The sequence below is a fragment of the Procambarus clarkii genome, chromosome 69, assembly GCF_040958095.1.
Source record: "Procambarus clarkii isolate CNS0578487 chromosome 69, FALCON_Pclarkii_2.0, whole genome shotgun sequence".
NCBI classification, from domain to species: Eukaryota; Metazoa; Arthropoda; class Malacostraca; order Decapoda; family Cambaridae; genus Procambarus; species Procambarus clarkii.
The window spans coordinates 27922138-27947019 of NC_091218.1; the positions used below are offsets into that span (position 1 = coordinate 27922138).

Here is a 24882-nt window from a genome sequence, read left to right on the forward strand (position 1 = left end):
TACTTACCTCCTTGAGGAAACACTGCATGACTCGTCAGCACCCGTGTTACACACACACACACACACACACACACACACACACACACACACACACACACACACACACACACACACACACACACACACACACACACACACACACACACACACACACACACACACACACAGAGAGAGAGAGAGAGAGAGAGAGAGACTTAAATACCGTTGGTCGACATTTCATAGTCTTTTCATTGACACTTGATCGACTGTTAGTCAAAATTTGAGTCTGTTGCTCTACACTTGTTAGACTGTTGCTCGCTCGATATTTGATAGACTGTTGCTCAACACTTGATACACTGTTGTTCAATTATAAACAACTCTTCATTTTCCGGAACAAGCAAAATCTCATAAAAATATATTGATTCTTTTATCTCTTTTAATATACATTCTTAATTGCATAATAATATTTAGTCATTTGGATTGAGATCCATAATCCTTCCTAAATTAAGGCCGTTCTATCTCCATATTCACAACGCGTCTCGTATCTTTATCTTTTCATATTCACAACCCATCTCTTATCTTCATCTCTCCATATTCACAACCCATCTAGTATCTTCATCTCTCCATATTCACAACGCATCTCGTATGTTGTCTCAGCTTCAGACGCGCCGATCATTTCATTGTGATATATGTGCTTATAATATTTGACAGAAGTTCGTTTGAGTAGACTTTAGTGCATATATTTGAGCCAGGTTAGATAAAGCAATACAGCATTACTTTATCCAAAAATGCAGTATTATTGTATAATTTTGTTTTATTGTGTAGCTTTAGTAAACATCATATATTATCCTTAGAAAGCCGCATTTTATTCAATATATTGGTTGCATTATTGCTAAATGGTATACAGATTATTTTTACTTATACACACAGTACATGAAGTCTTTAATAAAATATGTGCGGCACAAAATTGCTTTATTTTATATCGATATGTATTGAACATATTTCGTCAGAGTTAACAGTAATTTGAGAAATAAAGTGTTAGTGCGTTTTTTATTAAGGAAAATGGATCGAAATGTTGAAAAATATAATAATTCCACGCTTAACTTTATTCTTTCTTGAATGTTTTTGTCTACATAAGTGCTTGTGAGTGTGTGTATGAGAGTGACTGTACTCACCTACAGTCACTTATGAGGGTTGAGCTTTGGCTCTTTGGTCCCGCCTCTCAACCGTCAATCAACTGGTGTACAGATTCCTGAGCCTATTGGGCTCTGTCATATCTACATTTGAAACTGTGTATGGAATCAGCCTCCACCACATCACTGCCTATTGTATTACACCTGTTAACTACTCTGACACTGAAAAAGTTCTTTCCAACGTCCCTGTGGCTCATTTGGGTACTCAATTTCCACCTGTGTCCCCTTTTTCGCATACCACCCGTGTTAAAAAGTTTATCCTTGTCTACCCTATCAATTCCCCTGAGGATTCTGTAGGTAGTGATCATGTCTCCCCTTACTCGTCTGTCTTCCAGTGTCGTAAGGTGCATTTCTCGCAGCCTTTCCTCGTAACTCATGCCTCTTAGTTCTGGGACTAGTCTAATGGCATACATCTGAACTTTTTCCAGCTTCGTCTTGTGCTTGACAAGGTACGGGCTCCATGCTGGGGCCGCATACTCCAGAGTGGATACTACATACCGCATACTACATACAGTGGATGCATGTGTGTGTATTCACCTAGTTGTATTCACCTAGTTGTGCTTGCGGGGGTTGAGCTCTGCTCTTTTGTCCGCCTCTCATCTGTCACTCAGTCAACTGTTACTAACTGCTAACTATTTTTTCCCACACACACACCCAGGAAGCAGCCCGTAACAGCTGTCTAACTCCCAGGTACCTATTTACTGTTAGGTAATAGGGACATCAAGGTAAAAGAAACTGCCCATTTGTCTCTGCAGGCGCCGAGAATCGAACCCGGGCCACAGGATTACGAGTCACACGCACTATCCACTCAGCTACCAGACCCCTCACATACCAGTGTATCTGAGCGTTTGTGAGTCGAGTCTGCTTTTCAAGTTTACACAGGAGTCGCTTGTGAGGGAAGAGTGTCAAAAGCAGTCTGCCTGTCCAGGAAAATGCAATATGTCCCTCTCTCTCTCTCTCTCTCTCTCTCTCTCTCTCTGCTAGTTGTCATCATGTCACAGAATAAGTTGGTCAAGCAAGGTCTTCCATTGATGACTCCATGAAGATGCTTGGAAACAAAATTTGTATTCTAAATAATGAACCTTTCTTGAGCCTCTTATGAATCTTAGATCGAATACTTGCTAATGATACCGGTCTGTAGTTCAGTGGCTTCTGTTTTCCTCCTCTCTTTTATATAGGCACTTTATTTACCACTTTCCTTATGTCAGGAATATCCCCCATTTCTGGGGAGGAGTTGAAGACTATATTAATTAAAGGGGTACACACAATGCTGCCGCTGCCTCTTTTAGGATCCAAGGTGATGTCTACTCCGGGCCAGAGGCTTTCATCACATCCAGCTCTTCTAATTGTTTCTTTACTTCCTCTGGTGTTACTTCTATTTCAATTTGTCTTTCTTCTGGTAGCACTTTCTTGGAAAGTGCTTTTAAAAAAGTTTTTTTAAAAGCGCTTGGTAGAGCTCCAGGAGGCCTGGTCGATGACCGGGCCGCGGGGACACTAAGCCCCGGAAGCACCTCAAGGTAACCTCAAGGAGCTTTTTCTTGTATGGAAAGCTAGTTCCTCTTCCTTCTTTTCTGCCTCCTTCCACAACTTTCGTAACAACTACATAATGACAAATTATTTCACAGGATACACTTGCCCCCCAATGGCATTTCATGTTCTATGTGTGTGCGTGTGTGTGTGTGTGTGTGTGTGTGTGTGTGTGTGTGTGTGTGTGTGTGTTTTGACTCCTTGTGTATTTAACTAGTTACCTAGTTGTACTTACCTAGTTCTGCTTGCGGGGGTTGAGCTTCGGCTGTTTGGTCCCGCCTCTCAACTGTCAATCAACTAATGAACAGGTTCCTGAGCCTACTGAGCTCTATCATATCTACACTTGAAGCTGTGTATGGAGTCAGCCTCCACCACATCACTTCCTAATGCATTCCATTTGTCTACTACTCTGACACTGAAAAAATCTTTCTAACGTCTCTATGGCTCATTTCGGCACTCAGTTTCCACCTGTGTCACCTAGTGCGTGTGCCCCTTGTGTTAAATAATCTGTATTTATCTAACCTATCAATTCCTCTGAGAATCTTGTATGTGGTGATCATGTCCCCTCTAACTCTTCTGTCTCCCAGTTACGTGAGATTTAATTCCCGTAGTCTCTCCTCGTAGCTCATACCTCTCAGTTCAGGTGGTGGTCTGGTGGCAAACCTTTGAACCTTTTCCAGTTTATTATTATGCTTGACTAGATATGGACTCCATGCTGGAGCCGCATACTCCAGGATTGGTTTGACATATGTGGGATACAAAGTTCTAAAAGAATCCTTACACAATTTTCTAATGGCCGTTCTTATGTTAGCCAACCTGGCATATGCCGCTGATGTTATCCTCTTGATATGGGTTCCAGGGAACAGGTCTGGCGTGATATCAACCCCCAGGTCTTTCTCTCTCTCTGACTCTTGAAGTATTTCATCTCCCAAACGATACCTTGTATCTGGTCTCCTGCTCCCTACATCTATCTTCATTGCATTACATTTGCTTGGGTTAAACTCTAACAACTATTTGTTCAAACATTCCTGCAGCTTTTCCAGGTCTTCCTGAATCCTCAAGCTGTCCTCGTCTAAGTACATGCGCATGTGTGTATTTGTTAGGGTGTTCATGGGCTTGTGAACGCATGTGTGTTCATGAGAGTGCGCTTACGGGATTGTTTTGTTTGTTTACGCAGTAGCTGACATCATCCATGGTCGTATAACTTAAACGTCGTCACAATAAATGGTGACAATCACCTGCTGAAGGTCCCTCAACAATGATACAACAATATCAGACGTTTCCTCCTGCGTTTCGGGATTGTGAAAGAAAGAAATTCTGGCTCTGTGTCAGAAAAAATCAACTGTGTGTAATTATACTTAGTTTCTTTTAGAAACTAAGTATAATTAAAAATAAAATTAAAATTAAATTAAAAGTATAATTAAAAAGTATAATTAAGTAAAAGAAACTAAGTATAATTTAGAGACCCTAAAATCTGTTCCATATACATCCAGCTACATGTGCAAACAAACACCAAATTTTGTTCCATTGATACAAATAACGTTCATATGTGACTGGGTCAACTTAGAATGTGTTAATATTGTACAGAAACAAATCAGTTCTTGTTTATACAAGCGATGACAATGACTCGATTATTCACGTTAAAAAATGCAACATTTAAAATACTATGAACACAAGTGTTAAGGTGAGAATGGCTTCCCCTTTTCACAAGAACCGGATTTAGTGTATGTAACCTTAAGGAGCCACCAAAAATCCCTTTCTAATACTTGACCTCTTGCGGGACGAGGCCGCCAGCAGCATCCTTCCCCCACATTTATCAATTCACCTTAACCTGTCCTCAATATGTCTGCCTTTCTACTGCCCAACCAGACCTCTCTTGACCCATTCCCCACCCCCTCCCCCATCTCCCTGTTTTGACAATTCATTTGTAATCTTCGACATATGAATCAGCGACAGTCAACAGCCTACAGGGACATTGACAGATGCTGTCCTACCCGCCCTCCCTCCCTTCCTCTCTCTCTCTCTCTCCCCCCTTGTGTGCATTCTCCCAGTGACTCTCGAAATCTAAGACCTCGCCCCCCTTGTGTGGACCAGGGCATCGGCGGGATATATATAAAGTAGCTCTCCAGCAGCCAGGCATCATCTGCCACAGCTTCCCGACAAGCACACACGCACTCTCTCCTACCATGAAACTTGTGAGTACAGAAGCCGTGCAGTTATAACGTGACTAAGACCCACATACCACTCTTCTTGTTCACTAATACACTGACTCTTTAATGGATCAGAAACTGATACCGCGTTTACCAAAACTTTGTTTCAATTTAAAGCTTAAATTTTTTAAGAAATAATTATATTCTATATTTTAAGTTTATAGCACTGCCTTGTTAGAACACCCATCATTTTGTTGATGGCCTTTTGAGAAGATATTAACCACGCGTCAGGTTAATACACAGTCAACAGAGGCCCTTACGCTGCCGTGTAAGCCGAGTCTCTCACCTATGATGGGAAATAACATTAAATATATTTTTACAGGTAATTCTTGCCTGCCTGGCCGCCATGGCCGCCGCCGCCCCCCAGCCCCAGGACTCCCCACCTGTGGCCATCCTCCGCGACGACCGTCAGGACTCCGGCGACGGCAACTTCAACTACGCCTTCGAGGCCGAGAACGGCATCTCCGTGGAAGCCTCCGGCAGCCCGGGCTCAGAGGGTCAGAGCAACATCCAGGGCGTGTACAGGTGAGGTCTTCCTGCTGTAGGCCTATGTTCTCTTACTAGTCCTACTTTCTTGGGTTGTTGGAGTGTCTGCTATTTATTTATATTTTACTGCGTAAGGCGTTTCAACAACAAAAACTGTTTATATGTACTGGTATAGTGCGGTATTTCCTGCATTTCATATCCTGCCTATAGTGCGGTTTTCCTCTTCTCTTTTTCAATCTTCTGATTCAACTGGTTGCCACTTCAGGTTCCCCCTCGACGACGGCACCGTCGCTGAGGTCCGCTATGTCGCCGACGAGAACGGCTTCAGGCCCGAGTCTCCGCTGCTGCCCACGCCCCACCCTCTCCCCGCCCACGTCCACGAGCTCCTCCGCATCGCCGAGGACCAGCGCGCCCGGGGCATCACCTTCGAGTGAACAACGACCACTTCTTCAAAACGATTAAATGAAATTTGTGGTGAACACGACCCACAATATATTACCATCACAATCAACAGGACAGCTGTGATTTCGTTGTGACATTAATGGTGGCGGCCATGAGAGCTTAAGCCAAATTTAATTAGAAATAACAACTTAATTCAAAATAAATTTACGAATATATACTGTATGTAGTTTGTATTTCCTTGTGTTGTTCAGCAGAGATATTTAATATGAGCTTATGAGCTGGAGAAATTGTGCAGCTGATATATTGAAACCCCAAATGCCTCGTCTTACATTGTTGTTTTAGATTTAGCTACTCAGAATGAAATGTCCATGTAGCACGGGCTATGGTGAGCCCGTAATTGAGTTCGGTTATTCGCGATAACCTTGTTACTCTGATATTTGGGTCAAAGTTTTAAATGGAGGTGGGGTTTCCACCTTTTTCCCCGTTTCTTTTTCGCTTCTATTTTAGTTCACTGGTTTTAGTCTTGTTTTAATAGCATTATCTTGGTGGCGGATGTAGATGCAGAATGTTCACTAGTGTGTCCCATTCTTCGACGACTTTTCTAATCATTGTAGTCGCTGTGGAATGTGCATCTAATGCAGCTACTGCCGTTGGATTAATGTTGAGTTTGATGCGCAGGGCTTCAGTAGCTTCACATTCCAGTAGGTATTGCACTCTTCTTACACTGACCCGGTCTTTTAAAGTGCACTTGACACCTGATTCACAGATCTACCTTCATAAGCTGTATTAAGTTTCACATGACTCCCTCGCAGGTAAACAAAAAATTACCAAAATGTGCGCTGTTTCAAGCCTGCAAAATCCAGTCGAGAGACATTGTAGTAGCCATATACAGACTCAAACTTGGCTACAAGTGCTACCTGGGAGGTAATAAATCCAGTAGTTAAAGATTGTTATATATGTGGAACAGATGTAGAAATACCACTATTGCATTACTTACTAGAAAGTGAAGCAACCCTGCGCATCAAACTCAACATTCAACCAACAAGAGCAGCTGTATTAAATGCAAAATCCACAGCGACTACAATGGTTAAAAAAACAGTTGAAGAAATGACACACTAGTGAACATTGTGCATCTATATCCGCCACCAAGATAACGTCATTAAAACCAAAGATTAAATCAGTGCGAAAAGGAGAAAACCCCTCCTCCATTTAAAACTTTGACTCAAATATCACAGTAACAAGGTTATCGTCAATAACGGAACTCAATTACGGGCTCACTATAGCCCGTGCTACATGGACATTTTTTCCGAGTAACTGAAACAACAACAATAATGTGCGCTGTTTTACAAAATTTTACAATACCTCATCTCGGCCTGCGATAATAGTGTTATCGTGAAAGAACAAAACAAAAAACCACTCTATGTAAGCTACTCCTACTCCACCGCCGGTTACCGCACGGAACGTCATTACCGGAGGCCAGAGTGTGGTCGGGTCGACTGTAAAACCCTGGGTTGGTGCCACCAGAACCTCCATGTGAATTCAATATAGTTCCGGGTTGGTCGGCTTTTGTATCCTCGTGGCCGAGTCGATTAAGGAAGGTGTCTGGGAATCACCAGAACGTGAGTTCAAGTCACTCCATTGCCACAGAATGGTTTTCATTGATATATCATGTCATTGTGATTTCTTTGCGAATAACAATAATAATCATTGAGGTATTACTAAACGCGCACCTTACCCCTGCACCACGACATGGTATAAATTATGCAACCTGGGATTCCACTGACTGAAAGTGTCTCAAAAGGATGCCTTCAGAACAATGCTGGGAGCACCTATATGGACGCCTCGAGAGAATCTAAGAATGGAAACCAACTTACCAGCCTTAGAAAACAGGATCAAACAAAGGATAGCCACCATAACAGCAAAACATGTTGGAACCACTACCAGACTGTCAATCAAAGATAGCATACACAGATCGCTTCAGAGAAACCTTCAATATAGAACAAGTGCATGGACGGTAATCTGGTCAAGATTCTAGAGAAAGTGGACTTGAAATGGACCATTAAAAACAAAGGAGAAGATAGACCATATCAATACTTTCGGCAGCCTCCTCCATGGGAAGTATCGAGTCTAAAGATAATCATTGAAGGATTACCAGTTAAAAAATCATCATGTGACTCGCAGAGGCTCAAAACAGTCATAGAACGACAAATGGAAACCATCTCAAGACCTACAACGACTCACATCTTCACAGACGGATCAGTTGATCAAGAAAGAAGTTCTGATGGGACAGCAGTTTACACTAACAGCCATGAAGCTTACTGGAGCATGAATAGTGGGTATCTCCCCCTACTCAGCCTGTTCTCAGATTTGAACCATTACAACGAGACACCAAATCCCCCCCCCCCTACCCCAGTCAAAGCTTCTGGATAGTTATCTAGAAATTTGCGATAGTCTGAAAGCATATTACGGTTCCAATAATAGCCTACTTGTAAATTGTCACGTGAACCTTCGTCTTAAACAGAATATTCTCAAGTTATAACTTTATTACATTATAAATCGTTGGTTGTAAATATAAAAAGTATATGCTGAACTCGTTTGCATTGAAACGGTCAAAGAATTTGGTTTTCTGTAAATTAAATTATATAGGATACTCATAAAATTTGGAATTTTCGAATTCCATATTTCACACATTTTTTAGAATAATACATCGTCTTAACCTAACCCAACTTGACATAACCTGACCAAACCCAACCTAACCTAACCTAGCCATGAAGAGGGAGAAGATAATAGCATTAATTATATAGTGGTTTTAAAGTCACTGAGTCCAGGGAATCTCCTCCATGAGGACAGGTCGCCCCTAATATGTCGGATTGTCTACGGAACCGACCAAAGTTTTCGGTCGGTGTTTAAAATACAAATTTTTCACTCGATATATATATTTACCTTTTAACGTCTCGTAAATGGTTAGGTAGATTACCAGGGGTCGTAGGCGGGTTATCTAGGGTCGTACATTTTTTATTAGGCAAAACAGGTGCATTTGTTTTGTTTAGGAATGGCAAATCAGGATGACTGTTCAGCACTCGCCGTATTCCTGGGGTTGTGACTGACAAACAGCCGGGTGGCCAGAGCTCTCACTGCACGGTAAGGCGGGTGGGGGTTCAGTATGCTCTCTTCACTTGCCACAACGTACAAAATACAACGTAGTAATCTAAGCAGAAGCTTACGTGCCTAAAACCACCCGCCTAACCTAACCTACACATGGAAAGAAAACGTGGAAATGTGTGAACTGCTACTTTTACTTGATAATGTGTACGTTGGGGGCCATAACGTGAGAGACTGGCAGACAGGAGAAACTGACAGACAGTGAAGACAGGCAGTTCGAGGAGAGACAGACACACACACAGGAGAGACAGATAGACAATAACAGAGGCAATAGGAGGTAAAACAAGCTCATTATTCCTTCTTTTTCATTCCAATAAATTCTAATATAAACATTTTGTTAAAAATAAGTTTGAAGTGCTCGTCGCTGCCTTTCCCTCGCCAGTGTCATGACCTGAATTGCTACCTGCTGTTATTTACACACCACGCCTCCCCCTTCGCTTCTCTCGCTTCCCATTCTCTACTGATTAATCTTCCAGTTCTCCCTACCTCTCCTTTTTTTTTACTCCTCGTATATATTCCCCACTATCCTCTCTTGCCTTCTCATTCCCCACTCTGACCCCTTCCCCATCCCCCACTTCTATTTTTTCTTCCTCACTCCCTTTTTTCTTCCATCTCTTCCTTGGTCTTCCCTTTGCACTTTCTCTTTCATCTTACCGATCTGTCTCACTATTATTATTTTCTCCTGTTCGTCTGCCTCTCCTTCACCTGCTCGTCTGCCTCTCCTCTAAAGATGTAAGCACCATCAATTGTGTCTGAGAGACATAATATGGGTTATCTTGCATGATATGCAAAATACATTACAAAATTATTTTAGCTTATAAATTAAAAAAAAAATATTGACTGCTCACTCCTAAGACGACCTCTACCGCCATGGCAAGAGAACAAAGACAATAAAATAACATGAAAGATATGTTGTTGTTGTTGTTGTTGTTGTTTTTTAGCAGGGATATTCCTGAAAAAAATTAAAAAATATGTATATATATATATATCTTTCATGTTATTTTATTGTCTTTGTTTTCTTGCGATGGCGGTAAAGGTCGTCTTAGGAGTTGTTGTTGTTGATTTAGGAGCGACGACGATCGTAGGATCGGAGGCGCCCCGGCTTACCCGTGAATGGTTAATCGCAAAGCCAGGAAAGGTGAAACGCCAAGCCTAATCGCGAAACGAGTGACGCCAAACACTGGAAACTAATATGTCTCGCGGCAAAGAAACACAGACAGGCAGATGACTGGGGAGTCCCAGGAGTCCCTCAGGGTGACAAGCACCGGCCCCGCCCCACACAGAAACACTGGATAGCAAAATTAAAAACTCCGCCCCCAGTTAAAACGCAAAAGTCATCCAGCGCCCCCCGGCAGAGCAGATGCCAGCCGCCCACCACGGCTGAGGACACACCAGGAGCCCACCAAGACCCAGCAACTCCCGGCACCTCTCGGCCAAGCCGGCGCCGGACACCGTCACCCAGCCGGGAGAACCAGCCAGAACACGTCAAAATAAATTCAATCGACAATCCCGTGACACAAGTCGATATTTGCGCCAGTCGTCGTACAACCGGACTGTCGAAGAGGAATGCCGAACGGCAGTATCAAAACCAAATCGCAAAACAAAACATGATCCGGCGGCTCCCAGGCAGGGGAGGTGTCCAGACGTCCGCTCGGCGTCAAGGTTGAACCAGGAGTCAAATTGAAAGATAATCAGGTAGAAATACTCCAGACATTGTTTACATTCTCAAGGGAGCGGCAATAGTCGGATGGGATACTGGAAATCTGGGCTGGCGACGTCTGGCAGCCCTGGTGACGAGACGTCGGTAAATATTAGCTGCGCTTATGTCTCCCTCAATATATAAATATACATAGCGGTTATTGTGTGATTTATCTCCTTCTCTTTTAATTTTTTGAGTGTGATGCGAGTAATTCTATATTACGTGTAAATATGCAAGGCTGGTTCTCATGATTTATTTGGCAGGAGTCTGAATATATGCCGTCACGCATCTGAGCCTTGGCAAGGTTGTGTCAATACAGGAGCCTTGTGGGGGAATACTTGTTTATTTTCTCACTCGCGTGACGCGAATGTCCCTACTCTGACACGCTTCGAGCAGGAACTACTCCCTCAGACACCTGGCGTACGAACTATTCACTCAGACACCTGGGGCAGGAACTAATCACTCAGACGCCTGGAGCAGGAACTACTCACCCTGACGCCTGGCGCAGGAACTACTCACCCTGACGCCTGGCGCAGGAACTACTCACCCTGACGCCTGGAGCAGGAACTACTCGCACCTGGAGTGGGTGCTGTAGCAGGAGCTGGCGGAGACCAACTCCAACACTGAGCCTCACCACTGAGGAGTCTCTGCGCCGAGAGGTGACTCTCATTCCCGCTAGTTATAAATATACAATAACCCAGCACGGAGCAGCTCGACAGGGAGGCAGCATGGCTTCCAGAGAACACAACATGAAGATAACATTTCACAAAGAGAACACTACCTGGAGAGAACACTACCTTGAGAGAACACTACCTTGAGATAACACTACGTTGAAAGAACACTACCTTGAGAGAACACCACCTTGAGAGAACACTACCTTGAGAGAACCCTACATTGAGAGAACACTACCTTGAGAGAACACTACCTGGAGAAAACCCGTTATAAAGAGAAAACGACAGAGAGAGAGAGAGAACACAGCATGAAAAAACAAGAGATGTGCGAACAATCACATCCAGGATAAAACACGAGAAATGTCTTATGACTCCGGAGTGACTTGGGCAGATGTGCCCTTACTGTGTTCAGACTGGACAACGAGAAAATAAATAAATAAATTAAAGCCAAAATTAAAGCACATAGAGGCCCGGAGGCTCCAGGGAGCCTCTGTGCCTGGTCTCGGCCTGGTCGAGGTTTCTGCCTGGAGGCCCAGGGAGGCCTTGTCGAGGACCGGGCTGCGGGAACACTAAGCCCTGAAATCATCTCAAGATATCTCATCTCAAGATAGGGATGAACACAACCAGTCGCAATTATGAAGGGAATAATTTTGATGAACTAATCCGCAACTACAAACATGACCTCTCAGACGCAGAACCAAGGAATTATTCACAGTAAACATGGTGAAAATATATCTCAAGTATGTTTACGGTGTCGAGTGTGTGAGGAGGAGACAGATCAGCAAGTCACACTTCACCCTCTTGCCGTCTACTGACCCACCAACACGTTCACTTAATCTACGCCAGTCTGTTCTAGTCGGCCTTCCCTGGTTCTCCAGTCATCCTCTTGGTCATCTCAAGCCACAAAAGCACGCACAGTGTTTGTTAAGTAAAGGTCACCATGACTCTTCAAGTCTAAGAGGACATCCTTTCGATATCCCCCCTTTTGCCTCTCGCATCATTCATCGTCAAAATCGCCGAAACGGGACACAACACACATGGTCATTACTTTTGCTTTCATACCCAGTAGCTCCGCCTTTTGTCGAGATGCCCCGCCCCCAATACAAGTGCTAGGCCGGGTATATAAAGTGGGCACTACGCCACCAGGGCATCACCCTCGACGCCTCCGACGGACACACACACACAACAGCCATGAAGTTTGTGAGTATACCAGCTCCTCACGGCTCTTTGATATGCTAGGGATGAGACGACGAGTCACAGTAACGTGGCTGAAGATGTGATGATCAAACCACACACCAGAAGATGGAGGAGCGACGACGTTTTGGTCCGTCCTGAACCCTTATCAAGTCGTATGTGACTTGACATATCACATATCTTCCTTGTGTAGCTCGTCCCTATCTTCTGCTGATGTTTGTGACTCGTTAGTGTATATGGCTCATTATGATACCAGAACTTGAAGGACAAAGGAGCCAAAAGGATTTATATATATATATATATATATATATATATATATATATATATATATATATATATATATATATATATATATATATATATATATATATATATATATATATATATATATATATATACACACCGAGAAATGTCCCCTCTCTTATCACTGTATAAACACTGAGAGTTTACTTCAGTCCTGTAATATGTAAAGGACTAAAATATTCTTGCTGGTTGGTCAGTAGTCACTTGTGGTGGCCTTAATAACCCTTCAGAGGTGGAGAGGCCTTGAATAAATCCACAAGGGTCTTGATGAAGGTTCGAACCTACGCACAGGATATTCCCAGACGCACCTTAGCATGACATGGGCAAAGGAATTGGAACCCGGAGTGCTATTGCCCTCACGAGGATCCCGAAGCTTCTCCGAAGCCTAACCGGGGGTTTCACACAATTTCCACAAGCCCAACATTGGAAGAGGATCCCCTAACCTGCACCATAGTGCAGGAACTTTTGGTGGACGGTTGTGGTGGTTCTATTATCTGATAATCTGATCTGCAGATTATCTGATAACTGCAAGACGAAAATGGAACCCCATACCCCTATAACCACCATTATCCCTCAGTTACAAGAATGATATCAGATAATTCCTTCTATATTCCCGCAGCTTGAATATTTTCTCCTCTGGTGGATCCATCGTTGTCCGTCAAACCTTTGTTATTATTATTTAATTAATCACACTTGATTTATCCGAAAGAGATCCACTATTTCCCTTGTTGATAAACCAACCACGAATATTGCATAAGACTATGCGGTCACATCACCAAAAATTATTTATGCTCGACAACCAAAAATCTATTTAAAATAGTCCCCATATTGTTGGAAATTAAGTGATAACAAGTTAAACCATATTTATAATTATATAGACTGCATCGTTCTCTATTAAGGTTGCCAGATTCCAGCCCCTTCTTACTCAGTAGGAAGCCATATTTGAGTTATAACAGGGAAAACTAACATTTGCCTTCTCCCGCACCTTCAGGTAGTTCTTGCCTGCCTGGCCGCCATGGCCGCCGCCGCCCCCCAGCCCCAGGACTCCCCACCTGTGGCCATCCTCCGCGACGACCGTCAGGACTCCGGCGACGGCAACTTCAACTACGCCTTCGAGGCCGAGAACGGCATCTCCGTGGAAGCCTCCGGCAGCCCTGGCTCAGAGGGTCAGAGCAACATCCAGGGCGTGTACAGGTGAGGTCTTCCTGCTGTAGGCCTATGTTCTCTTACTAGTCCTACTTTCTTGGAGTGTCTGCTATTTATTTTTATTTTACTGCGTAAGGTGTTTAAAAAAAAAAACTGTTTACATGTATAGTGCGGTATTTCCTGCAATTGTTCTCTTTTTCAATCTTTTGATTCAACTGGTTGCCACTTCAGGTTCCCCCTCGACGACGGCACCATCGCTGAGGTCCGCTACGTCGCCGACGAGAACGGCTTCAGACCCGAATCCCCTCTGCTGCCCACACCCCACCCTCTCCCCGCCCACGCCCTCGCACAGGTCCGCTTCGCCGAGGAGCAGCGAGCCCTTGGTGTTGTCTTTGAGTAAATATCTCCCATCGACCTCCTCCAAGCAATACATTTATATAATATATTTAATATAAATGCTCAAGATGTGTACGAATGTACTGAACGGATTTAACAATATTGCGTTTCTAATAAATTGCAGTTGAATGTCTTGTTTCCTTTCCATAGACGAATAAGATAATGAGTATGTGACAAATATTTATGACATGTGAAATGAGGATTCTTCGCAAGTCGTCCAGCCGGTTATCAAACCACTAGACAAATGGTCGTTAATGTGATTTTATTATACATTTGGAGGCGTTGAGGAGATGAGGCGTAGAACCCCTGGATTTCAACCAGAGTGCATGGGGGAGGAGGGGAATGTGTGAAACCCTGACTTGGTTTCAGTTAAAGCCTCGGGATTCCTAGAGGATTCAGTTAAATCCTAGGGTGCAGTGCTTTTTGCATGTCGTATTATAATAGTCTAAGGCGTGTGTTTGAGAGTACCCAGAGTGCAGGTTCAAGTCCTCCTCATAGCTCCTACTGATTTTCTTAATAATTCAAAGCATACCTTTGTCATTTTGCAACAGTCGAGTGGATCATATAATCAAAACCAAACAATCTTTGTCTCTGAAAGTATTTAATAATGACACTAAAGTTTCAAAAGATTTAATATTTCAAGCATGAAAGTTGCAATGAAATAGTTTAATATTTATACATGCAATATATATATATATATATATATATATATATATATATATATATATATATATATATATATATATATATATATATATATATATATATATATATATATATATATATATATATATATGTTATTAACAATGGTTATTAAGACCATGGCAGTAGCTCATTGAGTAAACTAGTAAGTATGCTTTATTCTTGAACATAGGAGTAAACTAAACTCTCAGAGTGTGTGTATATACACCGATATATGGGGTATTCATACCTGTGTGTATGTATGTCATTCTTCAAACACCACCACTACCACCACCACAATATCACCACCACCACTACCACCTTCACAAACACCACCATCACCACCACCACAAACACCAGAACTACCACCACCACCACCACCACCACCACCACAAACACCACCATCACCACCACCACAAACACCAGAACTACCACCACCACCACAAACACCACCACTATTAGTTCCTCAACGCGACTCTCTCTCCAACAATATTTAAACCATACGAGGCCTCCACAGGATTTTGCTGGCTAACCAGCAAAATTACTTTATTCGAGAACATAATTGAAGGATAAATTAAAGTATCCATTTTATAGGTACACCGAGAAGTGGGGTAAATCTCTCGGTTAACATGTTAAAGGATTTTGTTATAATAAATCAGCTGATACGAAACGTATGTGGTTGGCCTGTTGTCCAGCTGAGCCAACAACGTGATTGGCCAGACGATGACCAATGTTATCGTCTGTTTCACCTCCGTCGAGCCGCAGGTAAACCAGACCATAATCCAAAATAACTTCGCACGAACACCTTCCTCAATTTTGCCCAGGTCTTACGGAAACACTGTGACCCTTTGTGACACAACCATTTACGAAGAAATACATGACGCTCCGTGAATCAAGGTCCAGGAGCTGAGGGGCGATGACGGCCAACATTGCCAGGCAGGCGAGAGCGCCCTGGTGGGGAATTATGTCTTCCCTGTCATTGCCCAGATATGACTTTGCTTTATGTATGGAGCAGCTGGTCTCTGGAAACCTAAAGCGACAGTGTTGCAAGGTATGTAATTGAATAATTTGCCTTATCGATGATTGGAAGCCTGTCTATATACATATATATATATATATATATGTATATAGAACGTTATATATATATATATGTATATATATATATATATATATATATATATATATATATATATATATATATATATATATATATATATATATATATAAATATGCCCAAGATTACCATCCTAGTGCCGGCGGGGGGGGGGGGGGTCAAATAGCTTCGGCTATCACCTTCTTATTGTCGTGATGGTCGAGTGGATTAAGGCATCCTGTACATACCAGTTGCGTTGCTCCTGGCTGTATGAGTTTGAGTCACTTCTGGGGTGTGAGTTTTCAGTTGCATATAGTCCTGGGGACCATTCAGGCTTGTTCGCATTTGTGTTCCTCACGTGTGCCCCAAAGAATGAGGTGATTTGATAAAATACTATGCCCAAGATTACCATCCGAGTGCCGGCGGAGGGGGGGGGGGGGTTCAAATAGCTTCGGCTATCACCTCCTTATTGTCCGGTCGTGATGGTCGAGTGGATTAAGGCGTCCTGTACTTACCAGTTGTGTTGCTCCTGGCAGTATGGGTTTGAGTCACTTCTGGGGTGTGAGTTTTCGGTTGCATATAGTCCTGGGGACCATTCAGGCTTATTCGCATATATATATATATATATATATATATATATATATATATATATATATATATATATATATATATATATATATATATATATACAATATCTCTCTCTATAGAGAGAGAGAGAGAGAGAGAGAGAGAGAGAGAGAGAGAGAGAGAGAGAGAGAGAGAGAGAGATAAACAGATTTGCACGTGGCCCGCTTGAGGTACGTACAGTTAGAATGGAAATTGAAATTGAAATAAGTTTATTGAGGTAAAATACACACAAAGGGATGAGGTAGCTCAAGCTATTCTCACCCCGTTCAGTACATCGTGTTAATACATACATAGACACACATCACGAACAATAAACATATTACCAAACATTCTGAGAGATAAACATATACATTTCCTCCTTTACACAAGTAGTTAGAATGGATCAGGCGCGAAATGTTCCCTCATCCATTTCCGTGTTTGGATTCTCCTTGCATATTATTTACTTTGGACAATGCAGACATGTTATAGGTGTCGTCTTTCGGGTCACTTGGCGGCTACCTATTAAGTAGTAGCAGGGGATCGTGTGAACCTAACTAGGAGTTGAACTTTCCCACATACAACTCCTGTATTTACTATTTGTCTCTGCAGAATCGAGCCCTTGAACCCCGTCTTTTCGCTCTTGGTCCTCACCTTTCTAACCAATTTATTATTTCTAGTAAATATATTTTTCTCTAACATACACACACATCCCCAGGAAGCAGCCTGTAGCAGCTGTCTAACTACCAGGTACCTATTTATTGCTAGGTGAACAGGTGCATCAGGGTAAAAGAAACTCTGCCCCAATTGTTTCTGCCTCGGCCCGGAATCGAACCAGGGCCCTTAGGACTACGACCCCCGAACGCTGTCTACTCAGACGCGAGGGCCCCTATTGTGGTGCTAACATGGATAACTCCCAGGTGGACGGGTGGTGGTCGCTGTGGCTTTATCGAGGTTCCTCAGCTAAAGCCAGTTTTGGGATGGTCGCTCCGCTAGCTCCATGAGTAGCTGCGGGCGAGCGTGTGGTACTGTCGTCAGGTGCAGGCGTCGTCGCTATCGCTGTGAATGAACTGGTCCAGGAACAGAAGGTATACAGTGGATGTCCACTGGGGATAGGAAATGTCCTGTGGTTTCGCCTGTACCGAGGGTGGCGTTGGCTTGCATGCTGCCCACTGTGGCTGCCGAAGCGCCCCGTGATGCAGGCGATGGCTGATACTCGGAAGGGTGAGGGGTGACTCGCCATTGGCCGAGGATGTTGTCTTGCCCCATTGTTGGGGAGATGTGACTAATTGGGGTTCCGGCGGTGTACCGGGTGTTGGCGTGTCGTAGTCCTCGGCTAAGGAGGAAAAGGTATGGTCCTCGGGTATGGATATCCAATATGGATATTCGCTATATGGTGATAGGTTGCCGTTGGATGATGGTATGTGTGACGGTGGGCCTCTCTCGTCCGCTTCCAGTGGGCCGGGTCCTACAGTGAAGACTGGACTCTGCGAGGCTGGCTTTGTGCTTCCACTGATGTCTTCTGTTACGACGGTCTCGGTGAAGCGGAGCGTGGTGGAAAGGGTGCAGTGTAGTGTCACTGGTGATGACCTGCAAGATGTTGACAAGGTTTTGCTTCCTGCTTCGTTGGCAGGTGTGACTAGTGGCCTAGTAGGTCCGTCTATCAAGACATGCGAGCCCGATGCCTATGGGTTAATCCGGTATGTCACCAGGTTTCCTGGAAGTCCTGGTGTGTTAGGTGTTCTACTGGATGGTTGGTGGAGAATTGCGGAACAAGACGAACAGCAGTCGGCTAGTGACGCGCTGACGGTGGCATTGTTGAAGGTGCAGAACCATCCAGCCTCCGGTGGATGGTTCTATATCTACTGAATTGGCGACTGTCGTGAAAGGGGTGCCGTATTCGGTGGGAAATTCGTGGAGACAGCCTACGTGGCAGTGTCTCTATCGTTGGTGGTTGGGTAAGTCCGCTAATGTGTTTTATGCCCTGTTTTGAGTGTGCTGCGCTCCTTGATGATTCAGATGCGTTCCCCTTTTTGAGACATGGTTGTGTCTGTGTTCCAGTTGTATTGGCCAATGGGTGTTGAGGGGTCTTGTTGTTGTTGTTCTTCTTCTTCTTGATGGTACGTGCAGTTTGCATGGTTTATCCTCTCAATGACTGTACCAGTACAAATGTTGGGAGACGCGTTAATGTTGAGAATGACAAGATTTCAAGTGTTTATTGTGTTGTACTGTAGATAGAGGTTCCGTGTGGACTTCGGTGTCTTTGTTGTCATGTTGTACTGTAGATAGAGGTTCTGTGTGGACTTTGGTGTCTTTGTTGTCATGTTCTCCAATTTTTTTTTTTCATGCCTCTTTGTAATTTTGTTACTTGTACTTGTATATTGTGTTTGTTGTCTTCAGTTGGTTTCTGGTTGTCTTGGCTGTAGTTATTTCTACGTTTGTTGGTTTTAAGTATGAACAACGCCTTCTCCTCTCCGGGTCTAGTACCGAGCGGCTAACATTTTGGTGTTTTGTTCCTACTGTATGTTTAATGTTTCCTCGTACTTTATTGCCTGGTTGTGCTTGCTTAACTGGGGCGTGTTGAGTTTCTGCAATATATTTTGTTAGAGCAAATCCACAAGGGCCGTGACGAGGGTTCGAACCTACGTCCGAGAGGATCCCAGACGTTGCCTTAATCGACTGAGCTACGACATGGTTAAAAGAATTGCATTGATGAAGATTAAATTGAATTGATGATTTCCTGGTTGCAATTCTTTTAACCATGTCGTAGCTCAGTCGATTAAGGCAGCGTCTGGGATCCTCTCGGACGTAGGTTCGAACCCTAGTCACGGCCGTTGTGGATTTGCTCATTTGATGCATCACGCTATTGTGATTTCTGTGTGTATTTTGTTAGATTTTGTCATGTGTCTGTATGTGTTTTGTGTGATGCTCGTTTTGTTTTAATATGCATTGTACTGAATGTCTTTAACAGGCATTTTCCTGTTTTGTGTTGTTCTTCATGTTCCTTTAGCTGTGTTTTTGTATTTTACCTTATGTGTTATTCTTATCTTTTCATTTCGAACATATCTTCTGTAATTGTATTAATAAAGAAAAAACTTAACATCTTTTCTAAAGAGGCCAGCGTCATCATAACTAATTTTGGCGATGACATTTTCCAGTTTTATTTGATATTAGCAGTACCCGGCCACGCGTTGCTGTGGCTCAGCAATGTATGTGCGTTGCTGAGCTACACCAACCTTCCCCTGTCCCCCAGTCCTCCCCACCATCCCCCACCCCACCATCCCCCCACCCCACCGTCCCCTTGTCCTCCCCCACCAGTCCCCACTCCCCCGTCCCCTCGTCCTCCCTACCATTCCCCCCCTCCCCTGTCCACTTATCCTCCCCACCATCCCCCACTCCTCTGTCCCCTTGTTCTCCCCCACCATTCTCCATTCCCTCGTCCCCTTGTTCTCCCCCACCATTCTCCATTCCCTCGTCCCCTCCATCCCCAACTACCCATCCCCTCGTCCACCCCACCATCTCCCACTCCCATGTCCCCTCGTCCTCCCTACCATTCTTCCCTCCCTCCCTCTTCCTCCCATCATTCTCCATTCCCCCGGCTCCTCGTCCGCGCCATCCCCAACTTCCCCGTCTCTTCGTCCTCCCCACCATTCCCAACTCCCTCGTCCGATTCATTCCCAAATGATCTGATATTCCCATCCGAAAATTTGGAACATCAAATGATCTGATATTCCCCATCACTGAAAAATATGAACAGTTAAAAAACGAACTGAAAAACAATGAAAAATAAAAATATATACTGTACACACGAAATGAACGGTATGGTGAACAACACAGTTCAATTCCAATGCAATGTCACACAAAATAATTAAATCAAAATGAAAATAAATCGAAATCTATGAAAATTCCATTGATCAATGCAATCGGAAACATTGACATGGAATCGTAACATATTTAATATAGCGTGTGCTGCTATTACGTGCAACAGATGGTGCTGTTTTTCAAACAAAGCATGTTTTACCTGTCACAGGTGTGGCATCTATATAGTAGGTATATAAAAACATGCGCGTATTCGAATGAAACGTTGTGTCAAAATTTCAAAGCATTTGGTGAAGAACTTCTGGAGATTACAACGTGTGTTGCTCTTATGTCCAACAGTTGGCGCTGATTTAAAAAAAAAAAATTCCTGTCACAGGCAAGGCATGTATATGGTAGGTATATAAAAACACGCGCCTATTCGAATGCAATGTTGAGTCAAAATTTCAAAGCAATCAGTAAAGAGGTTTCGAAGATTTCCCTTACAAGAAAATCAGTTTTTCAAAAAAAGCATGTTTGTTCACGTCACAGACGTGACATCTATATAGTCTGTATATAAAGCCCCGCTCGGATGTGAATGGAACATTGTGTGAAAATTTCAAAGCAATCGGTGAAGAACTTTCGGAGATTAGCGATTTTGAAGAAACGAACATTTACATTTTTATTTATATAGATTACTGATATACATATTGTAAGGAGCAACGGCTCAACTCTTATACCCAAAAATATGGTTGGAGTGGCAGCGAAGATTTGCCCACTGGAACTGAGATAGTGACCACTGTATGTCACTGTCTTGGGAGATAGTGACATACAGATAGTGACGTACTGCGAAGAATAATAATGATATTCTTGGCAGCATAATATTTTAAGTTTCAGTGATGTAAAAAATAATGCCAAAGCCACTCTTGTATATGAAGGAGAGAGGGGGGAATGGGAGGCCCAGTTTCACCTTTACAGTTATTAGGCGATAACGTCACCGACAACAGACCACCAATAAATCAGAAACGGAGAAAGTCATATGTTAATTGGTGCCCATCACCTGAGGATCTACTTCATGGCCTGAGCTGTGGTGTTGGTGGGGCGATGCTCTCGTCCTTGGCTTCTTGTATCATAATCAGCCATATACATAACGAGTCACTAACATCAGTGGAAGAGAGGAACGTGCAACACAAACATGGAAGACGCATCAGCAGTGACGGACAGCTAAGATAACGTCTCATCCTTATCATATCAAAGACCAGAGAGGCGCTGGTATATTCTCAAGGTTCATGGGGTCGATGGAAGGGGTGAAGGGGTATGTGCAGGTAGCGTTGGGCTCACTTTATATACCCGACCTCACACTACTGATGAGGGTGAAAGGGTATCTCGTGTGTACTTACCTAGTTGTTCTTGCTTGCTATTGAGCTTTGGCTTTTTGATCCCGCCTCTCAACTGTCAATCAACTGGTGTATAGATTCTTGAGCCTACTGGGCTCTGTCATATCAACATATGAAACTGTGTATGGAGTCAGGCTCCACCACATCACTGTTTAATGCATTCCGTCTGTTAACTACTGACACTGAAAAATATTTCAAATGTCGCTATGGCTCATCCGGGTACAAAGTTTCCACCTGTGTCCCCTTGTTCGTGTTCCACTCGTGCTAAATAGTTTGTCTTTGTCCACCCTGTCAATTCCCCTGAGAATTTTGTTGGTGGTTATCATGTCTCCCCTTACTCTTCTGTCTTCCAGGAACGTGAGGTTTAGCTCCCGTAACCTTTCCTCGTAGCTCATACCTCTCAGTTCTGGGACTAGTCTGGTGGCGTTCCTTTAAATCTTGTCTTTGTCTTGTGTTTAACTAAGTATGGACTCCAGGCTGGAGCTGCATACTCCAGGATTAGTCTGACATAAGTGCTATGCAAGGTCCTGAACGATTCCTTACACAAGTTTATAAAGGCAGTTCTTATGTTGGCCAATCTAGCATATGCCGCTGATGATGCTGATGATATCCTTTTGATATGGGCTTCTGTGGGACAGGTAACATGTGATATCACTCTCCAGATCTTTCTCTCTATTTGAATCTTGCAGGATTTCACCTCCCAGATACATTTGTCCCTTGTGTTCAGCCTCCTGCTCCTTTCGCCTAATTTCATTACTTTACACTTTCCTGAGTTGATCTTTAGTAGCCATTTTCTAAACCATTCCTCCAGTTTGTCCAGGCCGTCCTGTAGTCTCTGTCTATCTGCATCTATCTTGATTCTTCTCACATTTTTTGCATCATCAGCAAACATTGAGAGGAATGAGTCCATACCCTCTGGAAGATAGTTTTTATATATTAGAAACACGATGTGTCCAAGTACAGAGCCCTGTGGGACTCCGCTGGTGACATCTCGCCACTTTAATGTCTCCCCCCCCCCCCCCCCCGCTCCGAGTTACTCGCTGTTTCCTGTTGCTTAGGCACTCCCTTATCCACTGAACACCTTACCTTTTACTCCTTTCTGCTGCTCCAACTTTTGTAACAGCCTTTTAAGGGGTACTGTGTCAAAGTTCAAAAAAATGCAGTCTACCCACCATACTCTTTCTAGACTAATTTTTGTTGCCTGGTCATAGAATTCTATTAAGCCTATGATACACGATTTAGCATCTCTAAACACATGCTGGTGGTGTGTTACACAGCGTTTTCTTCCCAGATGTTTTACTAGCCTTTTTCTCACGATCTTCTCCATCACCTTGCATGGTATACAAGTTAGGGAAACTGGCCTGTTGTTCAGTGCCTCTTGCCTGTCACCCTTTTTGTATATAGGCTATCTATAATTTTGTATATAGTACATTAGCTATCTTCCAGATGTCCAGTAGGTCTCCTGTTTCCAGTGACCTGTTATACACCATAGAGAGTGGCATACTTAGTGACTCTGCACCTTCTTTTAGTATCCACGGCGAGACTCTGCCAGGCCCAACAGCCTTTGTGTTGTTCAACTCCAACAGATTCCTTTTGATCTCATCAGTGTGTGTGTGTGTGTGTGTGTGTGTACTCACCTAGTTATACTCACCTAGTTGTGCTTGTGGGGGTTGAGTTTTGGCTCTTTGGTCCCGCTTCTCAATCATCAATCAATCAATTGGTGACCAGATTCGTGAGCCTACTGGGCTCTATCAAATCTACATTTGAAACTGTGTATGGTGTCTGCCTCCACCACATCACTGCCTAATGCATTCCATTTACTACCTACTCTGACACTTAAAAAGTTCTTTCTAACGTCCCTGTGGCTCATTTGGGTACTCAGTCTCCACCTGTGTCCCTTTGTTCGCGTACCACCCGTGTTAAACTATTTATCCTTATCTACCTTGTCAATTCCTCTGAGAATTTTGTAGGTAGTGATCATGTCTCCCCTTACTCTTCTGTCTTCCAGTGTCGTGAGATGCATTTCACGCAGCCTTTCCTCGTAATTCATGCCGCTTAATTCTGGGACTAGCCTAGTTTCATATATCTGAACTTTTTCCAGCTTCGTCTTGTGCTTGACAAGGTACGGGCTCCATGCTGGGGCCGCATCCTTCAGGATTGGTCTTACATATGTGGTATACAAGGTTCTGAATGATTCCTTACACAGATTCTTGAAGGATGTTCTGATGTTAGCCAGCCTCGCATATGCCGCAGATGTAATTCTTTTGAAATGAGCTTCAGGAGACAAGTTTGGTGTGATATCATCTCCTAGATCTTTCTCTCTTTCATAAAGTAATTCATCTCCCATTTTGTATCCTGTGTCTGGCCTCCTGTTTCCACTGCCTATTTTCACTCGGATTTACTCGGAATGAAATTTAGTAGCTATTTGTTGGACCATTCATTCAGTCTGTCTAGGTCATTTTGTAGCCCCATACTATCTTTCTCTGATATAATCCTCCTCATAATTTTTGCATCATCACCAAACAATGAGAGAAACGATTCTATACACTCTGGGAGATCATTTACATATATCGGAAACAGTATAGGTCCAAGGACTGAACGTTGTGGGACTTCACTGGTGACACCTCGCCAATCTGAGACCTCACCCCCTCACAATGACTCGCTGTCTTCTGTTGTTTAGGAACTCCCTTATCCAATGGAGTATCATTGGATAATTCCCTTTCACTCCTGCCTGCATCTCAAGCTTTTTCACTAGCCTTTTGTGAGTACTGTGTCAAAGGCTTTCTGGCAATCCAAAAATATGCAGTCTGCCCACCCCTCTCTTTCTTGCCTGATTTTTGTTGCCTGGTCGTAAAATTCAAATAATCTTGTAGGGCAGGACTTGCCATCTCTGAACCCATGTTGATGCTCTGTTACAAAGTTCTTTTGCTCCAGATGTTCTACTA

The 24882-nt window shown here is 43.4% G+C and overlaps 2 protein-coding genes across 2 annotated transcripts; both read left to right on the forward strand.

Annotated features, from left to right (window-relative positions):
• The first annotated feature begins 4836 nt into the window (after positions 1-4836).
• On the forward strand, positions 4837-6014 carry LOC123772312 (cuticle protein AM1159). Its single transcript, XM_045765401.2, has 3 exons — positions 4837-4894; positions 5232-5434; positions 5661-6014. Exons 1-3 carry the CDS (start codon positions 4886-4888, stop codon positions 5827-5829), a joined length of 381 nt encoding a protein of 126 aa, XP_045621357.1. The 5' UTR covers positions 4837-4885; the 3' UTR covers positions 5830-6014.
• A 6470-nt stretch (positions 6015-12484) lies between these two features.
• On the forward strand, positions 12485-14497 carry LOC123772311 (cuticle protein AM1199-like). Its single transcript, XM_045765400.2, has 3 exons — positions 12485-12529; positions 13818-14020; positions 14204-14497. The coding sequence occupies exons 1-3, from the start codon at positions 12521-12523 to the stop codon at positions 14370-14372; spliced, it is 381 nt and encodes a 126-aa protein (XP_045621356.1). The 5' UTR covers positions 12485-12520; the 3' UTR covers positions 14373-14497.
• Positions 14498-24882: the final 10385 nt, after the last annotated feature.

What these genes read in the sequence shown, in the direction of transcription:
- LOC123772312 (XM_045765401.2), top strand. An exon ending in AACATCCAGGGCGTGTACAG is followed by an intron (nt 5,435 to 5,660) that starts GTGAGGTCTTCC and finishes TTGCCACTTCAG; the next exon opens with GTTCCCCCTCGACGACGGCA.
- LOC123772311 (XM_045765400.2), top strand. An exon ending in AACATCCAGGGCGTGTACAG is followed by an intron (nt 14,021 to 14,203) that starts GTGAGGTCTTCC and finishes TTGCCACTTCAG; the next exon opens with GTTCCCCCTCGACGACGGCA.